This window comes from Populus nigra, chromosome 6 (genome assembly GCF_951802175.1).
Source record: "Populus nigra chromosome 6, ddPopNigr1.1, whole genome shotgun sequence".
NCBI classification, from domain to species: Eukaryota; Viridiplantae; Streptophyta; class Magnoliopsida; order Malpighiales; family Salicaceae; genus Populus; species Populus nigra.
The window spans coordinates 1891854-1905192 of NC_084857.1; the positions used below are offsets into that span (position 1 = coordinate 1891854).

A 13339-nucleotide genomic window follows, 5' to 3' on the forward strand; every position below is an offset into this window, starting at 1 on the left:
AGCCTCCCTCCATACACATAATAGGGTCAAAGTGAACTTAGTCAAGCTTATTCTTGGACAAATTATTGAAAAAAATTGTTTTAGTTAAAAATATATTAAAATATGTTTTTTTAATTTTTAATATCCTTATATTAAAAATACTGAGTAATACTAAAAAGATAATAATTTAATATTTTTTTAAATAAAAAAAGCTTTTAAAACATATAAAAAAAACAGAAACTACGGGAACTCACTAAAGCCTCTGATCAGAATGTGAACGGATCTTTTCAAGTGTTATAGGAAAAGCTCAGGAATTTGATTAACCTAAGCAAGCCCCCTTTTGCTGCTGGTAAAGTTTGTCTTCTCTTTTTTGTTTACAACCAAAATCCTTTTCTCCTCTGAATTTTTCTCAAAATTCAAAATAGAGTAATGATTACTTAATACATCCCTTGTTGGTGAAGGTTGTTGGTGTGGATGGATGAAAAGTACGCGGTGGTGCCGTTGAAATTAAAATCAACCCACAACCCTCAATTTGAAATTGAAAACCCTAATCTTACTTGATACATCCCTTGTTGAAATTGCAAACAGGAAGAGGAGCATACGGCGAAACCAAGAAAGCAGGGGACTCTCCAGCACAGCTTGGAAACAGAGGTGCAACTCTCATATTACAGTGTAGGACTTGTGGCAAGACAGGTGGACAGCCATGTGCCTCTTAGAGGACACTCGAGAAAGTGACTTGAATGATCTCTACCGACCATTTGGACCAACAACTCGAGTGTTCGCTGTCACTGGTTTGAACAAAGGTTTTGGTTGTGTTCATCTTGTTAACAAGGAAGATGCTCGGGGAGAGCCATCGACAATCTCATGGATATGGCTATGATAATCTCGTCCTCAAAGTTGAGTGGTCTGCACCTCGCTAGATCAAAGTAGATGAATTTCCTCCATCAGAAAGTTTTAGCTCTAGTGCTTTAATTATGTTCGTCCTGGCATCATGTTCGTTCTTTTTTCCAGCATGCTTTTGCGAAGAGGTAGGTGTTGCCCTCATCAACCGCTCCTCGTTTCTTCGTCAATAAAGACACGAGAAAGAAAGGAAAAAGATGGTGATAAATATTTTACCAGACGGGTTTCAACAAAAATAGAAAGATAATTGACTCCATGTAATCTTGTTAGACAAAAAAAGCCGGATCGAGTATTTTTTTTTTAATAAATAAAAAAGAAAATTTACCTGGATTAGCCTGTAAACTCAAGTTTAAAAACAATTTTAATATATTTTTTATTTTGTGGTTAATTAAATTCACAAACTTTCCGAAGCACAGAAGAAAATTAGAAAATGCTTTGCATGTTTTTTCCATTTTTACATGTCTGCATTGACAAAGCACGGCGCGAGAGGCTTGCCAACCAAATGATAGGCACTGGGCAGCACAGCAGGCAACTACCCAATTCAACTAGATGCTCCATAAATTTGCATCAGCTTGTTACGTGGATCTAGTGAAACTCTACAGCTTTTCCTTCTTGTTTCTGGACCACAATATACTGGGCAAGGACATCTAAGCAGCTGTCACTAGTTAATGTCATAATTAAAAAAAAAAAACAGCTGATTAAAGTGACACGAATGGCACAAGCTAATAGCTACTTGAAAAATGATTCAATATCTATGTTTAATAAAAAAAATATTTGTTAATTATAATTTATAAAACAAAGATTCTCTTACTTAACAAACAAGAAACTCCGAGTATGAAATAAAATTTTTCCAAAACTTCAATTTTCAGACTTACATAAAAAATAAAAATTAAAAAATTATTAAGCCTAGATCATAAAAAAGAAATATTAATAGAAGAACATGCTTGCATTTATTAAAATAAAAGAAATGTAACAATTTAATTGAAAATATATAATATGTATTTTTTTTTTTTACTGGGAGACATTTAAGTGATTGAGTCTTACAATCCAATAACTCTATTTTTTTAATAATTACCTAACTTGGAGATGTCTCTTCAAACAAAAAGAAAAAACTATGAAATATCCTTTTCAGACTAGCAGAGGAGGACCGACAGCACTGACAAGACCCTCAAGGCTTCAGCTACTTCTGGCCTCTTGGTAATAACCATAGATTGCTAGCAGTCCGTCCACTAATACTTTTTCTGAGTTTTTGTATAACCTATGAAAGAGATCGGGCTAGTTCTGTCTTTCCAAACAAAGGGGAAAATTACAAAATTACTCTGATGATGATGATAATGTAGTTTTTTTTTTCCTTCACTTTACAATTAATTTTTCAACGATTATATTTTACACCTTTAATTTTAAAAAGTGTGGAAAATACTTTTTACAATGGAGGGTTGATGCCAGAACCAAAAAAAATCAATAAAAAATATTTATTAATTTACAAAAATATCATTATACTTTAAATAATAACTAAGAAAACTTTTGAAATCTAAAAATAACAAAAATACCATTGCGTTGCTTTCCCCTTCTCACTATATTTTTTAAAATATTTTTAGATTGATATGGTATATTAAAAATATATTTTCATATATATATTTTTAAATAAAAAACAATAATTACAAAAAGCACTCAACGTTACACCGCAATCCCAGGATTCAAAGATCTTCTATCTCACAAAAACCCATCGCTTTTCTCAAAATGCCTGAACACATGTACCAAATAGAACAGAAGATGCCAGGACTCTATATATTGATTACTTTTTTCGGAAAAGTCGCTTTGTGGTTTTAATTTTTTTTGTCGTGTACAGATTTGCTGGTAGAAACATGGTGATGGTGCCCGTTTGATCATGGCCCTTGGAATTTCTCGCCCAGCAAATGCCATCTTCAGTCCAATATCTGAGGTGATTTTAAATACCATTTTAGAAAAATAAATATACCTATGAAATCATTGACATGTTCATTGATTTTTGTTTGGGATCATATTATTTTTTAAATAATTTTTCATACTAAAATATATATAATAATTTTTTTATATTTTAAAAATTATTTTTGGTATCAGCACATCAAAACAATCCAAAATATATAAATTATATTAAATTTAAAATAAAAACAAAAAAAACTTGAATTTTTTAAAAGCACAGTGAAACAATTTGTAAAATCAAACCAATTTTACCTGAGATAAAAAAAAAAAATGTTGACAGACCACGACACTAGAGGCTTTCCAGACCAAGTGATGGGCAGCAGACAACTACCCAATTCAATTAGAGGATCCTTAAATTTGCAGCCCCGATTCAATTAAATGTCGACATAAAAAGAATATTAATAGAGGAACATGGCTATATTTATTATAATACAAGAAATGTAGCAATCCAATTAAAAATATTTAACAGATAATTTCTTTAATGGATTGAGTTTTAAAATTTAATACCTCTGGATTTTAAAGCTAAGATCAATGTGGAATTTTACTTGAATAGCGTAATGTTATGTTACCTCATTTAAGATCATTTTGATGTGCTAATATCAAGAATATTTTTAAAAAATTAAAAAAATATTATTTTAATGTATTTTTAAACAATAAATATTTAAAAAAACAACTGTTACTAAACTCTCAAAGATCTTTTTTTTAATCTTACTGTCTTTATTTATTAAATAAAAACGTCATGATACATCCAAGATTCATAAATCATGTTTTGAATTAATTATTTATTTATTTTACCTTCGAGAAGCAAGATGGAAGGGAGAATATCATTCCTAATGATATTAAACTTTTAATTCTCAAGATAATCTTAATTTTAATGGTAATCGATTTTTATTTTTTTCAGAAAATTTTATTCGTAAAAGCCGCTGGGTGCTTCGAACTTTAGAAGGAGAAGGGAGAGAGAAAATCGGCATGGGCTTGGTAGTTAAGAATATTAGTGGGATTCATTTGGGTGTATTGGGCCTGGGGTCTTATGATTCACAGACTGGCGGGCCCGTTGACTTGTTGGTAGCTCAATTTCTCTCGTTCCCGTCATCCGGTGGTCCTTGCCCATTTTTAGACTTCGATAATGGTGGCTTCTACAGTCTCCTTTCATCCCCTGAAATGCAGACCCACAACTAAACGAGTACTAAAAAACAAAAGTGTGCCAAAAACACAAATTATTGTAATAGTATAATTATTATATTGTCCTTTGGCTATTAAGTCTTTAAAATTGATATAATTGTTTTTTTTAAGCAAATTATACAGGGTTAATTTGGTAATTTTCCCATGTGCATTAAAATTACTCATTTAACACTGGAACTAAATAATCTAATGTTTACCTCTCCACATTTTTGTATTTTTAATTTTTTAAAATTAATATAACTGTTTAAATGTTTTTAAAGATAAAATTGACCGAGCTCTGATTCTTTACATTGCTTTTATTATAATTTTCAAGAGTATTCGAGGGTATTATTATAAATTATATTTATTAAATATAATTAAAAAAAGAAACCGGTAGTCCATTGAAACTATTTTTTGTTAGTTATTTATTATTATTTTTATATTATTTAAATAACCTTCTAAACAAATTAATTTTTTTTTTGGAAAACAACTTTTTTTTTTATGTTAAAAAAATTTGCTCAGTCTTTAACCAATCCTTTCCTTAATCAGGTCAGCATTCTAGAAGAGTATGAGAGAAAAAAAGGAGCCGTAATTAACACGAATATTAAAATCAAGACAAAACTCTGCAACGAATAATGATAATAATAATATTTCAAAGGATAATCTATCAAATCCATTTTATTTCATTTAATTAAATTACGACCGAAAGAGAGAGAATCAAGTCATTGCTTATGCCATTTTGAAAAACTAGGTGCCAAGTGAAAACGAGAGACCATTTCAATTTTCTATGTTTCCTGGTCAGCTAGGGCTGAGAAATCTTATAAATATTTATATTTATTATTATTATTATTTGAACTTTCAAAACAAAATTTTTATCTTTGAACTTCAAAGATATATGGGTCTAGATGGTGTTTTTTTTTTTTTCAACCCGGGGTGTCCGGACTAGCTTATACGCACTACAACTAATCCCCGGATCCAATGAACACCCTGCAAGCTTAGTAGACAGGTAAGATACCGGGGGGGTTACAGGCGTGCACATTAAGGCTCGAACCCAGATAACAGAGGCAAGAAAACCTTGCCTATGCCACTAGGCTACAAGAGCCTCGATGCGTCTAGATGGTATCTTTGATCAGTAACACAGTGAGCTAAATGTTTTAAATAAATATTTATTGATAAGATGGCATATTCTTTTTTTAATTAAATAGTTTCGTTTCTAGAAGTATTTTAAATTCTAATGTCAATTCTCAATAATGTAAATGTAACGTGTAGAGGTATAAATTATGTTCCCAGTTGACCATGCATCCACATTTAAATTAATATATATTCACAAAAAATATATATATTAATTAAAGAAATAAAGATTTAAAAAGCAATAAAAAATCAAAGATGTTTGATTAATTAATCAGGTGAAATATATAATTTAACGTGCATGGCTATTAATTATATTCTTGGTAGCAGGGAAGGCAAAGACATATGATAAATTAGTTTACAAGATCGAAGCACTTACAATTTAATATAAGTATGATACGCTTTTTCATAAATATATTTTATAAAGCAACCAGAGTCTTCTTAAAGTTAGTTTTATGTGTAAATCGTGCATTTTTTCCCTTGAAAAAAATTGCTTTTTTCTTCTTACAAGAAAATGAAAAAAATAATATAATGTTTTAAGTTGTAATTGCCAATATTTAAAATATAAGATATAAAAATAAAAGAAAAAACCAGGAGCGCGCTTCTAGAGATAGAGAAGAAGGACTGACATATCAAATTGAAAAATTGGAGATAAAGTTGAAAAATTATAGTACAGCTAACAGCTCGCCTAAATCTGTGAGTTTGCTTCAGAGGCGGAGCTTGAGAATCCATAAAAAAAAACTAAAAAAAAAAAAGAAAAATTAGTTCTTATTATAAATTTTGTGTATAATTAAATTATAACCAACCACAGTCTTAATCATAAAAACTAAAATAAATATTTATGTTTCATGAAATTTTAACCACAAAAACTAAAACAAATACTTACATTTTGTGGAACCTCAAACAAGCGCTATAATTATATAGAAATTTTTAATTGCTAGATTGAAAGTAGCGTAATAATTATTTTTTAAAGTATTTATTTATATTAAAATAATATGTTTAACATTAGAAATTGATTTAAAAATATAAAAAATAATAATAATTTTTTTTAAAAAATAATTTTTTATAAAACAATACAATTCCAAATAACGAGCCAGTCCATTACTCCAAGACAAGTTGGCCAACAACTGCAAAACGATCTCAACGTGCCAGTTACGAACTTTCGTTGGGAGAACATCACAACAACAAATGATAAAGACAACTTTAAGGATTTTGCTTTTTTTTTTTCTTGTCTGTCAGATAAGATAATTACGCAACAATCGAATGAATCGTGTTTAAGAATAAAGTTTCCAGCTAGAAAACATTGCTGATTTGTCTTGGTCTTTACATGCAGTCCTGGCTGGGTCGATGTTTCCTAACTCCCGAATCAACCTTGCTTTCTCTTCTTAGTTCTTCCTCTCCTTCTTGCCTCCATGAAAGAATCAAAAACACAGGAAAAGGAAAATTATACTGTGAATTATCAGAAATAGGCCAGGCTTTGTCTTCTTCACAACCCATTTTGATGAAAATGCGAATATTCCATCAAGGTTTGGTCATCACGCCATGCGCGCAAGAGGGTTTAATACATAATATAATCTTAATTATAAATTAATAAACTCGATTAAATAATATTGTTATAATAATATCTTGATCAATCAATACATTTTTATAATCTTAAAGTTATCGATTTATAGAGATTTAACCATAGATATGACAATCAAAACGGTATTCAAGGCCTGATGACTTCAAACTATGCATAAATTCAAGTGCTCGTTATTCCTAAAGTTTATTCAATTAAAATTAAAATTAGATGTAATATTGCTAAATTCATGTAAATATTCTTGCTTCTTCTTTTTTTTTTTCTTTTTAAATATGTATAGGATTTCATGGAAGACTCGCCAGCCATTTCTAGTCCCTGCATTTCAAGTATTTTTTATACCAATCTCTTAAGAATTGTTACTATGCCCCCAAAAGTTTCAAAATATCTTTACAATATACTCTCAACTTCACAATATTTCAGGCATGCCCCCCAACAATTTATTCCATGCTCCACCGCTATGGTAAGATTTAAAAGTCCGTTTGGTATATATATATTATGGCAGCAGTTAAAATAATATTTTTTTTGTTTCTTAAAATTTATTTATGATATCTTTCTTTTTTTTTGGATTTGAGAAAATCTTATTTTTTAAAAATTGTATTTTATGAGTCCAGATGAATGAGTAAAATCTCGACTGTCTCAGGCTCCTACAACATATGTATAATTTAAAGTGAAGAAAAAAAATAAAAAATAAAAAGAAAAAAGAAAAAAGAAAAAAGAAGAAGGATGGAAAAGTAATCAAAAGGAAACTCAGGAAAGTTTTTTTTTTTCTGAAATAGCTATTTTTTTATTGGTAGAAAATACAATGTACGTAGAAAATACAAACTTTGGAAAGCTTTTATATATTTTTTTCCAACCAGGTGTTTGACGAAAAGAAAAAAGAAGAAGGATAGAAAAGTAATCAAAAGGAAACTCAGGAAATTGTTGAATAAACAATGCTTAGACACTGATTCACAAGAGGAGAGAAGGACACGCAGAGTTTAGTTTAGTGTTTGTCTGTCTTAGATTTTGAATTTTGAAAGCAAATCAGAATAACAAATAGTTGGCGACAACGTGTCTTTCTTTTGTTGTTTAATATCGAATTGCTTGGCGCTTTTCATTTACTCCATTGTTGGCTCTCTCTCGCTTTCTCTTCATGCATCCGTTACCTTTCCCAGTAAACACTATTTCCCTTTGATTTTCTCGCCCAAGTGATCATTCCTTGATAAGTATTTAATGTTGTCTATTTTGTTGGTTTTTGTCGAGAGAGAGATAGAGAGATCATGGGATTCTTGAATGCGTTCTTGGAATTTCTTGGTTTTGGAATTGGACTTCCTTTTGGTCTCTTGATTGGTTTCTTTCTATTCGTTTATTCCAAGCCTAAAGATGTTAAGGTAATTGATCATCATTATCTATCTATCTATCTATCTATCTATCTATCTATATGTTAGTTTACTGTTTTCTATCTATCTATCTATCCATCTATGTTCTTAAGGAAATGTTCTTTGTTTGATCATTGTTTTACTCTGATTGATTATGTTTACGTTGTCATCTGAAAGTCTTTCTTTTTTGGTTACGATTAATGTGGAGGAGTTGCATTTCTTTACGTTAAGAAGATTCTTAATGTTCTGTGGTTGTACTTTTTTATGAATTCCAGTTCTTGAATGCGATGCTGTGTTCTTTAGCACAAAGTGACATTGGATGCTCAATTATTTGTAGATTGAATTGTGTTTTGTTTTGGTGGGGCTCTTATATGAAAGAAGAAATAATATTTTTTGCTTATGTTTTTTTCCTAACTCTTCCGGAATAGTTGAGAATATGGTGCACTGACACGAATTAATTCTTATTTCCTCTTTGTTATTCACATATTATACTTATGATTGCTTTGCAATTTGTTGTTGTTTAGGTCTAAATTTAAGTTGAATATGACTGCTTGTACTTGTATTGCGGGTCTGCTTTGATTAACTCATCTGTTATTATTTATTTTTTGAGATTGGCTTTCTGTTCTTTTTCCAGTGTAAATTTGGCATCGATCTCAAGTGTTTGACAAATTAGACCATCTTATTAGTTATTACTGCTTTTTTAGTTGATGTTTCCTCTCAAAACACTCAAGCGGAGTTGAAATTATGTTACATTTCATGAAATTAAATAAATTAAAAAACTAGGATACTTTGAAGTAACCAATTTTAAAGTACCCTGCAAGTTAATGGTGATCGGTTCACTTGCAAGCAATGCACTAAGGTTTCCTTTGATTGCATTTGTTTCTGATGATTTGAGGGCAACACAAGTCCTTTTAGTGTATGCTCAAAAGGAAGCTGGTTGAAGGTGGAGAGATGTGCTTGGTAATCTTTGCTTAACATGCGTGCCATTTTAATGTTGGGCTATCTAATGCAGGATCCAGTGGTCAGGCCACTTCATGAGTTAGACACAGATGCTTTGCTAGATATTCTACCAGATATCCCGTTATGGGTTAAATGCCCTGATTATGAACGAGTAAGTACTGTACATTAGCAAGGCCAATTCATGAGTTAAAACACTATTTTTCGTGTATTTATTATTGTTTGTGAGTTAAATATTATCTCAAATGTGTCAATGTCTTGATTGTATTTATGCGATTATCACAGGTAGATTGGTTGAACAGGTTTCTCTTGGATATGTGGCCTTACCTTGATAAGGTGATTTGGTAGTTAAACTTGCCTTCATCTTGTTTAAGCATTTTCAGAATTTTGAGTTCACTGTTACATGCAGGCAATTTGTGCAATGATAAGAAGTACAACAAAACCTATGTTTGCGGAGTATATTGGGAAGTATAAGATAGAAGCAATTGAGTTTGAGCATCTAACTCTCGGAACTCTTCCTCCTATAATTCAAGGTAGGTTCTTGTGATGTTGATGACTGAGAAATTTGAAGATCGAAAGCCAGTTGAATAGCTCTTACTACAGACACATTTAAACAACGTAGGAACATTCAGAATGTTTTTCCTCGTTTCATTTTTACTTTGTATGTGATCGATCATATTCATTAATTGGAGTGCCTCCATGTTGCTTGGCTTTCTTATTCCAAAAGTGAAGAATCTTGTGTGTGAACTTCAGCGAAGCAATGAAATGAACGTTCAGTTAAGTGGGAGAAAATTGCATCAGAACTTTTGATCCTTCTAAGTTCCCTAACTTCTCTTACTTTTGGTGGTGGTCTATAATTTTTCAGGTCTTAAAGTCTACGAAACTATGGAGAAGGATTTAGTCATGGAACCAGCAATTAGGTGGGCTGGAAATCCCAACATCGTTTTGGTGCTACAATTACTGTCTGTAAGACTTAGATTTCAGGTCAGAACAGCCTTAAGACAATCTTGTTTTTCAGAATTATAGTATTGCTAGTAGACTTCATGCTTATAAAGAAGATGCATGCTTCCTAGTAGACTGACAGTGCTTCTTTGCAGTTAGTTGATCTGCAAATATTTGCAGCGCCACGAGTAGCTTTGAAACATCTCGTGCCTACCTTTCCATGTTTTGCAAATATTGTGGTGTCCTTGATGGAGAGGGTGAGAAGTGTATTTTGGTACAGTTAAGTTTTAACTTGATTAAAGGCTGATGACTAAATATCTCTTATGATCATTCTCTACTGATTTATCTGCAGCCTCATGTAGACTTTGGACTGAAAATCCTGGGAGGAGATGTTATGTCCATACCTGGCCTTTATCGATTAGTTCAGGTGCTGCACTTGTAATTCTTGTATATGTGGAGTTAAGCAATAATACGAGTGTCTACAAAATGGATCGTTAAGATTCCTAGTATTAAATAAAACAGTTAGATGGGGAGTTTGAATCGACTAATTGTTCTAGTTGCTTGCAGGATATGATCAAAAAACAAGTAGCGAGCCTCTACCTGTGGCCCCAAACTCTCGATATATCTGTCCTTGATGCCTCAACGTAAGTTTATATTAGATGGTAAACCTGATGTGATTTTTTAAGCTATCCATTCTTCCAATGAATTTAAGTTCCATATATATAATATCATTTGCTTCACCTGTGCTATCTACTCCAAAGAGTCATATTGCTGGTCTACTCTGCATCTAAAGATCAGATAGCCGAAGTTGGTCACACAAATAGGGCTTCAAACAACAGTTTAGATTCTCACCAATGTGATTATACATAATTCATGTTTGAAATATTAGAATTAGCTCTTAGACTAGGAGAAGGCCTGCAGAACTTGATTCAGAACTTTTTTCCTGAATTCATACACAATTTTCTATGAAAATCGATATTATTTTCTGATTATATTTTTTCTTTAGAGTGGTTATAAAGAAGCCTGTGGGGATACTTCATGTGAAAGTTGTGCGCGCAAAGAAACTTTTGAAGGCTGATATCCTGGGAACTTCTGATCCATATGTGAAACTTAGCCTGACTGGAGAAAAGCTCCCGGCAAAGAAAACAACAATCAAGAAGAAGAATCTGAATCCTGAATGGAATGAGAACTTCAAGCTTGTTGTCAAGGATCCTGAAAATCAAGTTCTTCAATTACAAGTGTTTGACTGGGACAAGGTTTTCCCTTAGAAATCTAAACGTTGGTTCTTTATATTCTCGTTTCTCTGGCATTTTTTCATCATCTAAAGAATCCTTCGAAGAACTGATAGATAGTGGTTTTCTGGTTCCTTTGAGAACAGCATTCAAAAGAACTTGTGTGGTTGAGTTTAAACTTGCATTTCATTTTGCAGCAGGAATTCAAAACTTCTTGTTAATTTTATTTTGTAGGTAGGTGGTCATGACAGATTAGGAATGCAGTTTGTTCCCCTGAAAGTGCTTACCTCCCGTGAAACCAAGGAATTCACTCTTGATTTGCTTAAGCACACAAATATTTCGGACTCTCAGGACAAGAAACAACGAGGGCAAATTGTGCTGGAGCTGACCTATGTGCCTTTTAGAGAAGACAGTATCGAGTTTAGTGGACCTTTGGATGGAAATGATGGAAGGGGAAGTGCAAGTGGTAGGTATTCTTCAGATGAAGAATCATTGAGTGGAGCAGGTTTGCTCTCAGTCATTGTTCAAGGAGCTGAGGATGTAGAAGGGAAGCATCACATTAATCCCTATGCTTTAGTCCTTTTCAGAGGAGAAAGGAAGAGAACTAAGGTGAACTTTCTTCATTATAATAAATATTAAGTCCACTCCTGAATCTGCATACATAGTCTAGTCTTTACATTGTGTTTACATCTGCGACTTCGTTTCTGCAGATGATTAAAAAGACTCGCGATCCACGCTGGAACGAAGAATTCCAGTTTACTCTCGATCAACCTCCCTTGCACGAGTTGATTCGTATCGAGGTCATGAGCAAGCGGACAAGCTTTAGTTTCCGATCAAAGGTACAAAAAACATTAATCTTTTCATCAGCGTCGTAGTTTTTTCGTTGTTGTTTCTTATATTGTTTGTGATTTTTTTTTGTACCATGAAGGAATCATTGGGGCATGTGGAAATCAATCTTGATGATGTTGTGCACAATGGACGCATCAACCAGAAATACCATCTAATTGATTCGAAGAACGGAGTGATACATGTTGAAATTCGATGGAGTACAGTTTGAGAGATTGAAGAGTGTAAGGTGGATGTGACATTTGTTTTTGGAGAATACACAATTGAGTCAAAATTACTGGACAGAGGAGAGAAGTGAAATATTTGTATACAAAATTACTTACGCTGTAACACAAAATACATAATACATTTGTTCTGTTTTGAGGGTTCCGAGGGAGGAAAGGCCCAGGAAAAAAAGGCCTTCACTTGTACATAGATACTGTGTTGTTTCAATATTCTGAAGTGATATGCAAATTTTGATAGCAATACTTACAAGTCATTATTGAAACACCAAAATTTACAAAATTTTGATATGCCCCCACGGTGGTCTGATAAGAGATGGCATGGGAACCTGGGCTAGAGGTTTCACTTGCTTGTTCTGTGGAATATTCAGAGCCTTTGGTGGAATCGGATTCTTTGGAAGCCATTCATTTATCCTCCAAGGACTGCAGTGGTCGTTACCCTCTTTGGCATGTTATTAGTGATAATAGAGTGCTGCTCAATTCATGGCCAAATCAGGATATCATCAACAGGTGACGAAGTTGGCCTGGAAGAATCCTTCTCCAGGGTTGAGATAGTTGCTGTTTGCTAATAGTTCTGAAGTGTTCATTGTCAGGCCCTGGGTCTGCTTTACTCTTCCTTAGCACAAAAACAAATTAAATTAAATTAAAATAAAATAGAGAGGCACTAGGGCACACCTTGATTGCTTCCCTGGTAAAGAAGATGGTTGATGATTGCCACAGCAAAAGGGCAGTGTAGCTGTGCTGTAAACTCCTTTTAGTGCTTAGGCTGTGGTGGATGAACAGTAGAAAACCTATATATAGGCATAGGCTTGTTACCTGTTACAAGCCCCAGGGGACAGGGAGCTTGCAAAGGCCTGCCAATTCCAAGGGTTTGTCCAACACAAAGAGTTGTGTAGAATTGATTGTTCATGCTGTTCAGTGGGCTAGGCAGGCTTTGCAGTCTAGTTTCAACTATTAACAATTTTACTCTACAACATTGACAAACTGAAAGCAATCGTTTAAAAAAGCATAGAAAAAGGCTATTTTCATAAAAGATTCTTCTTATTGAACCGGAAGCATTGTTCATAGATGAGA

At 32.7% G+C, this 13339-nt stretch overlaps 1 protein-coding gene and 1 long non-coding RNA gene across 2 annotated transcripts; both read left to right on the top strand.

Moving 5' to 3' along the window:
• The first annotated feature begins 228 nt into the window (after nucleotides 1–228).
• LOC133695646 (uncharacterized) lies at nucleotides 229–1221 on the top strand. The gene is made up of 2 exons (XR_009842508.1): nucleotides 229–328; nucleotides 568–1221. It is a non-coding gene; the product is annotated as an uncharacterized LOC133695646 (long non-coding RNA).
• Nucleotides 1222–7596: 6375 nt separating this feature from the next.
• Nucleotides 7597–12509, top strand: LOC133696299 (synaptotagmin-3-like). The gene is made up of 12 exons (XM_062118451.1): nucleotides 7597–8079; nucleotides 9080–9178; nucleotides 9310–9360; nucleotides 9434–9557; nucleotides 9890–10008; nucleotides 10122–10223; nucleotides 10319–10393; nucleotides 10534–10610; nucleotides 10973–11222; nucleotides 11433–11807; nucleotides 11909–12037; nucleotides 12127–12509. Exons 1-12 carry the CDS (start codon nucleotides 7969–7971, stop codon nucleotides 12253–12255), a joined length of 1641 nt encoding a protein of 546 aa, XP_061974435.1. The 5' UTR covers nucleotides 7597–7968; the 3' UTR covers nucleotides 12256–12509.
• Nucleotides 12510–13339: the final 830 nt, after the last annotated feature.

Coding starts and splice junctions, on each gene's coding strand:
- LOC133696299 (XM_062118451.1), top strand. CDS start 7,969: ATGGGATTCTTGAATGCGTTCTTGGAATTTCTTGGTTTTGGAATTGGA. Junction 9,558..9,889: donor TCTTCCTCCTATAATTCAAG/GTAGGTTCTTGT, acceptor ATAATTTTTCAG/GTCTTAAAGTCTACGAAACT. Junction 11,808..11,908: donor GAGAAAGGAAGAGAACTAAG/GTGAACTTTCTT, acceptor TCGTTTCTGCAG/ATGATTAAAAAGACTCGCGA.